General features: G+C 38.8%; 2 protein-coding genes and 1 long non-coding RNA gene across 6 annotated transcripts; 1 reads left to right on the top strand and 2 right to left on the bottom strand.

Moving 5' to 3' along the window:
• The first annotated feature begins 2,432 nt into the window (after window positions 1-2,432).
• On the top strand, window positions 2,433-5,675 carry LOC108008317 (zinc finger CCCH domain-containing protein 18). Of its 3 annotated transcripts, XM_065868855.2 has the most exons (7): window positions 2,433-2,609; window positions 2,666-2,786; window positions 2,847-2,933; window positions 3,009-3,060; window positions 3,119-3,210; window positions 3,263-4,507; window positions 4,627-5,675. In XM_065868855.2, exons 2-7 carry the CDS (start codon window positions 2,666-2,668, stop codon window positions 5,613-5,615), a joined length of 2,586 nt encoding a protein of 861 aa, XP_065724927.2. In that variant the 5' UTR covers window positions 2,433-2,609; the 3' UTR covers window positions 5,616-5,675. The 3 variants fall into 3 exon arrangements, with proteins under 3 accessions (XP_065724927.2, XP_016927636.3, XP_016927627.3); XM_017072147.3 differs by lacking the exon at window positions 2,433-2,609 and having other exon boundaries at window positions 2,654-2,786; window positions 3,015-3,060; XM_017072138.3 differs by lacking the exon at window positions 2,433-2,609 and having other exon boundaries at window positions 2,654-2,786.
• Window positions 2,638-3,271, bottom strand: LOC136117827 (uncharacterized). 2 transcript variants are annotated; one of them, XR_011604415.1, is made up of 3 exons: window positions 3,102-3,271; window positions 2,836-3,038; window positions 2,638-2,774 (listed from the first exon to the last, which is right to left on the bottom strand). It is a non-coding gene; the product is annotated as an uncharacterized lncRNA (long non-coding RNA). The 2 variants fall into 2 exon arrangements; XR_010655391.2 differs by having other exon boundaries at window positions 3,108-3,271.
• Window positions 5,676-6,928: 1,253 nt separating the features above from the next.
• Grl40a (Gustatory receptor-like 40a) lies at window positions 6,929-8,574 on the bottom strand. The gene is made up of 4 exons (XM_070994425.1): window positions 7,599-8,574; window positions 7,378-7,539; window positions 7,126-7,326; window positions 6,929-7,061 (listed from the first exon to the last, which is right to left on the bottom strand). Exons 1-3 carry the CDS (start codon window positions 8,541-8,543, stop codon window positions 7,219-7,221), a joined length of 1,215 nt encoding a protein of 404 aa, XP_070850526.1. The 5' UTR covers window positions 8,544-8,574; the 3' UTR covers window positions 6,929-7,061; window positions 7,126-7,218.

Here is an 8,574-nt window from a genome sequence, read left to right as displayed (position 1 = left end):
AAGACATCTTGACGGAAATTCACAAGATGTTTGCTTATAGGTAAAATAGATATGGGGTGTGTTCTAGTTGAGTACATTTAATAACATTTAATTAGGAGTATTTTTGATAGATCAAATCTATTTTTTTAAGCGAAACTTTGCTCAAATGTTAGTTTTTGAGGAAATGATCAATAAACCACAGTAATAATAATATTGGTTTAAATATTTTAATACTACGTTTCTCTTCCTTCCGACTATTTACTCTACTTAACACATTCCAAGCTACTATCACCCACATAATCACCTCCACTAAGTATTCACATCTTAACGATCCTTTCCGTACCCTGTATATTAAATGTATTTAACATATTTAAATTGCAACCGTCGTTATCCAATTTTGTTCAGCAGTTTATAGTCCGGCCCCACACGACCATAAGTATTTCAAATTAATGGCGACACTTCAAAATAATTATGAAGCACATGGCACCCAGAATGGGATGAGACCTTTGTACCGGAAAAGGAACCGGATGTTTTGTTTCGCTCTGTGTGAGTGTGTGCTTACCTCTGGCACTTTTAAGATGCTGTCGTGACATATTTATGAAGTTCAATTATCATAAAATGCAAATGAAATCGTCATGGCCCAGAAAACGTCAACCTGAGCGGCCTTAGGGGAGGTCCCTTATAACGTCCTTTCCCCTCCTCCGAAGAGTCCTTAGCTCCAATAAAACAAACCGAAGAGACGCCTAACCCCAGACCTCGAGACATGGCCAAAATTAAGCAATTTACTTGCGATATCCGCCAGCAAAGAGGCGGCCCCTTTGACCCGCGATGGAGTTGGATGTGGGATGAGTGGTGGTACGGGGATCTGAGAACTGGGCGCGAGAAGACTACAATGTCAGTGTCAGGACGGGACATCTTCGTGGGGTTCGGGACTTTACTTCAGCGGAATTTTATCTGTCGGCTGGCGCTATTAAAAGAAATTACGCTCAAAACTAAATTGCGGACCGGGGCCGAAGAAAAGGTGAGTGAAGGTAACCAGGAGGCAATAAATGCACTTGGGAAAATACATAATCACTTTTAAATTTAAAAACTTAAATAAGATTAGAAGTTATTTATTTAACATGGGTACATCTAAAACAATAATTTTTAAAACGTATTATTCTTTAAAGCTAGTAGGGTGAACTAGTAAGGTGAAATTAAATTTTAAACCAAAATTACTGACACAAGTTTCTGTAATTAACTCGTTTGATTTTGGTATAATGTACATATCTACCTTATACAACATTGAAATGCACAGAACTTCTAAATAAGAAGAAGATCAGGGATCGTAATGAATAAAATTTTTAAAATGTCTATGATAACATAATTAAAGTTCTGTAAAAAATTGATGAACATGTGATACTTTATGGTTTTGAGCCAGTGTGACCGTATAGTAATACACGAATATGAAGTATGTTAGCCCCATTAATGTTAGACCATTAAGAAATAATTTTCTGAAAATAGTAATATTTTTAGGGACAGCGTTTTCGTAGGTATAATACTGAGCCTTACTATAATTTCTTACAGTGTATTTTGGGGCGGATGGGAGTGGCATCTGGGGGACACCTTCTCCGCCAGCATTGAAATGAGAAACGATTATGTTTGGGTCGCGACCCGGGCATAAAGAAATGCCAAAGAACAAGAGAAAAACTTTTTAACTTGTTTGCCATGTTGCTATTTACAAGTCCTGTGGGAAAACCCCCGCCCAGTTGGGACCCCCCCCCCCCCCCCACACACTTACCTGCTACCAGGTAACTCCATTGCCGCATTGCGCTGATGTTTGCGTTTTTCGCGCTGTTTTCTTTGTTTGCGGCTTCGGCATTTGTCTCTCGACTCGTCTGCTTCTCGTCTCTCACTTGTCGCACTTTTGTTTGGATTCTCCACTTGCCCTAATATGTTTCCGTTAGTTTTGGGGGGTTTTTTAAGATAGGTTGGGCTGCTTTTCATGGGGCAGGGTGTAGGTTGCCCAACCGTTATGGTAATTTAGTGGCGCAATTTTGTGGAAATTGATGCTGTTGCTCCAAGCGTTTGACCCAGGGGCTGGGGGAATTGTGTCTGTGTCTAATTTGTATCCCGGCCAACGTGCATTTCAATACTCATTTGAATATACAAAGGTGTATTTATATATTTTTTATTTTACTCGAAAAATATTTGATTTTGTATTATTACGTTGATCTTGGAACCGACTTTTTCTCAGGAAACATTAAATTATGGCGGGTTCTGGTTACATATCTATTATACATACATATATTTTACTTTAGTTCTTTAAAATTAAAATAAATATTTGCCGATAGTATCTACTACAGTTTCCTACGTTCTACGTATCCTGGTACTTTCCAACACTAGATTATATTCAGTCTGACCGTACTACCGATATTTTCGGTTTCTTTTTGTTAGTATGGCAACTCTGGCGGCGATATAGAGCTTCGATAGAAAAATAGAAATGTGACGCTTCTTTGCCGTAGTTTTATGCGAATAAAATACGTTCTGCATGGTTTATTGTTAAATTTAGTGTGCTAGAAACAAAGCTGATAAGTACTGTTCATATTATCAGTGCATTTAATGTCAGGAATAACAAAAACAATTGAGAGGTATGTGATTTTCTTGGAAAGCACCTCACGCTCATTGTAGTAGTACATTTTGTAAGATGTCCAAGTCTGGCGAAAAAGACGAGTTGGTTCCACTGCCACCCAACGCAATATCCAAGTATTTGAGCCGTGACCTTGAGAACTCGCAAATGGATGAAGAAAACGGATCTACCGATATGGGTAAGAAATTTATAGTTGAATTCAATATTTATTAACCATACTTATTTACCTCCATGAAAGTTGAGCTAAAGGAATCAACAAATATTACAACCAACTTGACCAACAATTTTTCAACATCCAAGGAAGAAGCTAATAAAAGTATTTATGGTACGGAATCATTTAGAAACCCAATAAGAAGCCAGATCTTCTGACTTGATGTTTGATTAAAACATAACTTCCTAGTTTCAGATGATTCCTCCTGCCGTGACTTATCTAAAAGACCAACCAATACAAGGTACATAAATTATCTTTCGGCTTTATATATCCATCACTGACCTATACCTTTCATTAAGCATGCCAAACGAGGTCTCGGGTCCTTCTTCATCTCACTCTAGTTTTGTATACAAACCGTTTGATTACACTCTCAATGGCTTAACGGATTTCGGTAAGCTTTGCATTGTTAATAAAAATCATCTCTAATTTCTAGTTATTAAAAGAATCCACAATTTGTTCCGTGAGGGAGGACTACTCAGAACTAACAGGCTGTACTTCCTACTTAAGGAACCAAAATGAAAATTTCAAAATCGTTACAAGCAACTCAAAATTTTTTGTTACTGCCGACTCACTTCTCAATGAAGAATCGATCAGAAGTCCCGAAAATTCCCAATTAAAAAATAGAGTTACCACCCTAGGGGAAGAAGGCGATCTTAATAACATTTTTTGCTCTACAATGAGAAATCCAGAGGAAATGATTTCCGCGTTTCCAGCAGATGAGTCTGGATTAAGCAATCAGGATAATGAAGAAACCGCAGGTTCTCCAGAAGTAAATAATGGCCAAAAAATAATGCAAAATCCAAAAGACAACCCTGAGGAATTTAAGCAAATCGCTGATAAGAGAAAGTGTAACGATACATTGTTGGAGTACTTACTGGAAGTCACAGAGTTTTCCGAAAATATTCCTTCACAATCTCAGAGAAGTGTTTTTCAACATAAAGCTAATGCCACACATTTAAAAGATATTAAAATATCGGGAAATCTTGGAAATAATCTTGAAGAAATTGGTGAAACTGTTGAGAAGGAGAAAGACAATAGTTTGGAGTCTGGTGAATTATCCGAAAATACCACTTTAGAAATGCAGCAAGACCAGTTTCGATCTGTCGCAGAGGCCTTAGAAGTGAAAGCTGCCACTGATGGAAAAGAGAATTTAATCTTTCAACCTAAAATCATACAAAGTCCAACAAATAATGCTGAAGACATTAGGAAAACCGTTGGCGATGGAACTATTAACGATACATTTGAATCGGGTGAGTTACCTGAAGATACCACTTCGGACGTGCACCAAGAACAGCCTACTCACAGGACATCAGATGTGGAAGATGGTGAAGTATCCGACGAAGAAAATGATGCCCCAAATGGTTTACCCACCGAAATGTTAGCTGGTCAGGCTATAGGGAGAGATACATTGGCTGAAAACGAAGTGAGCAAGCTAATAAAGTCGGGACCTGATCGTTTTGGGTCTGCTGATATGGAAGATGGCGAGGTATTCGGCGAAGATAACGATAATGTACCAATTGAAGAGCCCAAGGAAGAGAACAGCGTTATGCCAATCTGTCGTTTTCACATCCGCAACGCGTGCCGTTGGGGCAGCAACTGTCGATTTCGTCATCCGAAAATGGGCAACAAGGGCAATTATGAGATGTTTGAAAAAAAGGTGCTGCCAGGACCCCCACCAACTCCACCAGGTAAGTTTAAAAACAACAAAGAGGCTACTTAGTTTTTAACGATTAATTTCATGATAGTACATTTTATTTAAATCTAAAATATTTATAAAATAGTAATGTTTTTTAAAAATCATTTATAGGCTGGACACCTTTTACCGCTCCATGTGTTGATACCTTCCAAACGTCACAAGCCGAGAAAATAACATGGCGGCTTGGAAGCGCGACAAAAACGAGATTCAACGTCTTGGACAACGACCCCTACTACTCCCAGAACGGGCAGGAGCGTGTTCCTCTTCTGCCGACGCCGACATTCGATGAACTATTGATGGCGCAAAAGAAGTATCAAAACCAGACAGTCCGCCAGCCGCCGATACCCCCAAAACACAAACCGATAATGTGGGAGAAACGACTGAGCAGCAGCTCACCTTCTCCTAGTCCTAACGTCTCACCAAGTCGATTGTCCAAACATATACGATCGAATTCGCGGCCAACATCAACGTCCTCCGCGATGTCCAGACAAGCGATCAAACGTGCCCGTTGTCCAAGTCCTCCAAGGACCTTTGTCAACAAAAGTCGAGGGCCTCGAACTCCATCATGCAGCCCACCAAGGCGTGTCAATATCATGGTACGCCCTGAACCAAAACAGAAATGTCTCAGCAACAACGACGACAATTCTAGTGAGTCCTCCGAGTCGACTAGCTATGAATCCACCACCGAAAGCTCCGATGACTTCTCTTCTTCCTCTGAATCTGATGCCAGGGAAGCGAGCTCTAAGCGGGCTTGGAAAACAAGCACATCATCATCGGGATCACAGGAAAAATATACATCAAAAAATGAAAAAGCATCTTCATCGAAATATGCAGAAAAACGGCGAACAAAGACTTCAAAGTCTAAAACTCGAAAACAATCGCACACACAAACTCCTTCAAAATCATCGACGAAAACTCCAGCAAGAAATCCTCTAAAAGTTATGCCCAATGCACCAAAAAAACCTCGCAGCGCAATGGATACTTCTTACAGTACCAAAAAGAAAATGTCCCGACAGAAATATTTACTAATGCAACTTTTGCACGTGGAGGAGCAAATCGCCAAGAAGAAAAAAAGGCGTTTGAAAACTGCTAAAGTATAATATTTGTATTTGATTCCATTATTCAGCTAATAAAACATATTCCTTTAATGTTAAACATAACTTAGTTTTAGTAAAAAGTCGGCAGATAACTTAAAAGGTATCCGAATATTCCATAGATATAGGAAATGTTACTCTATCAAATCACACTTTAGTCTAATCAAAAGCAGAGGCTCCAAAGGCCCATAAGCTGAATGGGATTGATAAATTCCAGCCGTGTAAACACCCGTGTACCTGTTTCCTGAGCAGGCAAACAGCCAGGTGGCAGAGGCGACATGTCCATAAACCACGACGACCACGCCCCATGGAATGCAGTTGGAGTCTGGGGCCTTACGACGGCTACAACTACGAATGGATGCAGTAAGTGAGCGCATCTGTAGCTCCCAAGTGGGTGAGTGTATGTGTGTAGTCCCTGCTAATATCCTTGTTAATATTATTAAACATTATTTATGGATTTGTTTAATTTGTATTTAGTAACGCTTCGCCAGGCAACTCCGACTACGTGACTCCCAACTCCAGCCTCCGGGGGAAAACTTAAGATCTGCGGTCGTCTGGTTTGCCTTTGCCGCCTGCTCCGCCAGCTGAGCCAAATGTCCGCCGCATCCTTATGCCCCCCACTCTGTTTTTGACCCGGCATCGTCGTCGCCCTGGTGGAACAATTACATGGGTTTGCCTAATGAATTTATCTGCTCATCAGCATCTCCACAGACTTGCATGCATGGCCATGGCCTGTGCACCGCCCAGGATGTGAGTGGGTTGGATGGTTGGATGGTCGGATGGTCGGATGGGTGGGTGTTGGCATCACAGTAAATATTATGTAGATTTCCTAACACGAATTATGTTCATTTGCCGCCATTCTGCGTGTTGTTATCCCACAGTGGAAGATTTTGCTTGGGCGAAAAGTTTATGAAAAACCAGTAAGCAAAATGAGTCTCAAAGTCTGGCAGCCTGGCAATATTGGAGATGAGTAATATTACAAGAGCTAAAAAAATATTGATTTATAAAACATGTTAAATGAACTGTTAATTATCACTTATTTATTTTTGTTTTTCATTCTAATATTGGAAATTAGTCAATAATAATCAATAAAAAATATTGAACCTTTTTAAATTTTATGAATGTTAAAAAACTATTAGTTCTGCTTGAAAGTTTAATAAAATCCAACCAGTGAATATAATTTTGAAAATAATTTATTTATAATTATATTTAACTGTACATTTATTAAGATCAACAATTATATTTATAATCAATTTAAAAACAAATTTAAACTTATTTTGTTCAGAACTCCCTCTATTTTAAATTATTTTTTAATTGCTCTGTAAGTTATTTAGAAATCGGTGTTTTCCAGGAGCTAGGTCATCTCTAGCCAAAATGCACACATTTTACTTTGATTGGGGAACCATTTTATTAGCAACTTAATCGTGATTTGTTGCTCCGTCCTGTTTGGCTCTGGCAAACGGATAAATTTATGGATTAAGTTTGCATATGATGGTAATTAATATGAAGTTGTTACCGGAGTGGGAGGACGTAGAAAACACAGTTAGTATATAGAGCACATCATTGGTTGCAAAATGTATAGAATACAAAAAGTAAATATTATCTAAAGTTAATTATCGTCTTTGGTGTTCAACTCTTCTTTCAGCAACAGAATTTCGTCATTCAAATAGTGGAACATCACAATCAACGTAATTATAAGCAATTGGAGGAAAACCATCTGAAATATACCCTTCAAAAAATGTATACTTTTTCAAAGATAAAAACTTACCAAACTGACATGACTAATATTGAATCGAATGAACGAGTAAAATTTGGACAAGAAGTTCATTTTAAGAACTTTCTTTATATCTTTGGCAAGGGATCGCATTCTCTTCGATAGAGAATTCCTCTTGGCCAAAAAGAAATCTAGACACTTAATAAAGTTCATCCTCTGCAAAAAAGGTATAAACAAATTTGCATAACATACAGTAATATTATATTATACTTCACCTCTTTCTCCATCATAAACAGAACCACCATTAGGCAGATGTAATCACTAGCAATACAAGCATATATGGATGCATTTGCCGCATAGAAGATTCTTCGCTTGCGATCCTCGAAGATTACGTGCCAAGTATTCCAGTAGTATGTATACGAATATATCCCTCCTAGTAGACAGTTGCCATTCATGGCAAAAAGAAAAATCAAAGAGTGCTGAATGGACTGGAAAAGGAATCGGAAATTGGCACCCAGAATATCCAGCTTTCTCTTCAGATTTTCTAAATTTTCCACGCTGGAACTTTTCGTAGAAATAGTAAAAGAAGTGGAAGCAACATTCGCTTCGTCTTTTATCAAACTATCACTTAACTCCACCTCTGCAATGTTTTTAAACTGCTTCAATTGTCCTCGAGTTAACCAGGCCAATATTATGTATAATCTTAGTGATCCTGATAAAATCAGATGAGGAAGAAATAGAGCCAATCCGATCATGGCATCTTGCAACGGAGGCAGCTCGAAATTCATTTCATACGATATGTAGAGCACAAAACAGAAGAGAGTGCCAAAGGTTGAACCCAGTAGTACGTAGGCTATGACCTCATCTTTCCTTAATCCAGAATTTCTGGTTGGTAGAGATTCTACCAGGGAATTAACAGCACCCACAGATTTCACCGAAGAATAGACTGAATACGCGAATACTTTGGCTCCCAAGAAAAGTTGCGTCCTGGTCAATACGAATAGGAATGGTGACACATCTTTCAAAACTTTCAGAAGAGAGGACGTGGAATCAAAATGTTGGGAAAAGCATCCGGCATAAACGACACCGAGCACTAAAATATTGACCACTCCTGGAAGTGATAATCGGAACCTCTGCGATTTCTTCTCAAACCAATGCATCTGATAAGCCGTGAGTAAAAGCACAACATTTGTGATCCTCAAAACGCGGGAGTGATCCATTGTTTAATTTTATATTTAAAGCTATCACTTT

Source organism: Drosophila suzukii, chromosome 2L (assembly GCF_043229965.1).
Source record: "Drosophila suzukii chromosome 2L, CBGP_Dsuzu_IsoJpt1.0, whole genome shotgun sequence".
Taxonomy (NCBI): Eukaryota; Metazoa; Arthropoda; class Insecta; order Diptera; family Drosophilidae; genus Drosophila; species Drosophila suzukii.
Note: the sequence above shows the minus strand (reverse complement) of the source record. Positions and strands in the feature narration are given on the sequence as shown.

Bases quoted from the DNA above. Each gene is read 5' to 3' on its own strand.
- LOC108008317 (XM_065868855.2), top strand. From the start codon at position 2,666: ATGTCCAAGTCTGGCGAAAAAGACGAGTTGGTTCCACTGCCACCCAAC. The intron at 2,787-2,846 runs GTAAGAAATTTA...CCTCCATGAAAG, and splicing joins AAACGGATCTACCGATATGG to TTGAGCTAAAGGAATCAACA. The intron at 4,508-4,626 runs GTAAGTTTAAAA...AATCATTTATAG, and splicing joins ACCCCCACCAACTCCACCAG to GCTGGACACCTTTTACCGCT.
- Grl40a (XM_070994425.1), bottom strand. From the start codon at position 8,543: ATGGATCACTCCCGCGTTTTGAGGATCACAAATGTTGTGCTTTTACTC. The intron at 7,540-7,598 runs GTGAAGTATAAT...CCTTTTTTGCAG, and splicing joins TGTTTATGATGGAGAAAGAG to AGGATGAACTTTATTAAGTG. The intron at 7,327-7,377 runs GTAAGTTTTTAT...GGTATATTTCAG, and splicing joins ATATTAGTCATGTCAGTTTG to ATGGTTTTCCTCCAATTGCT.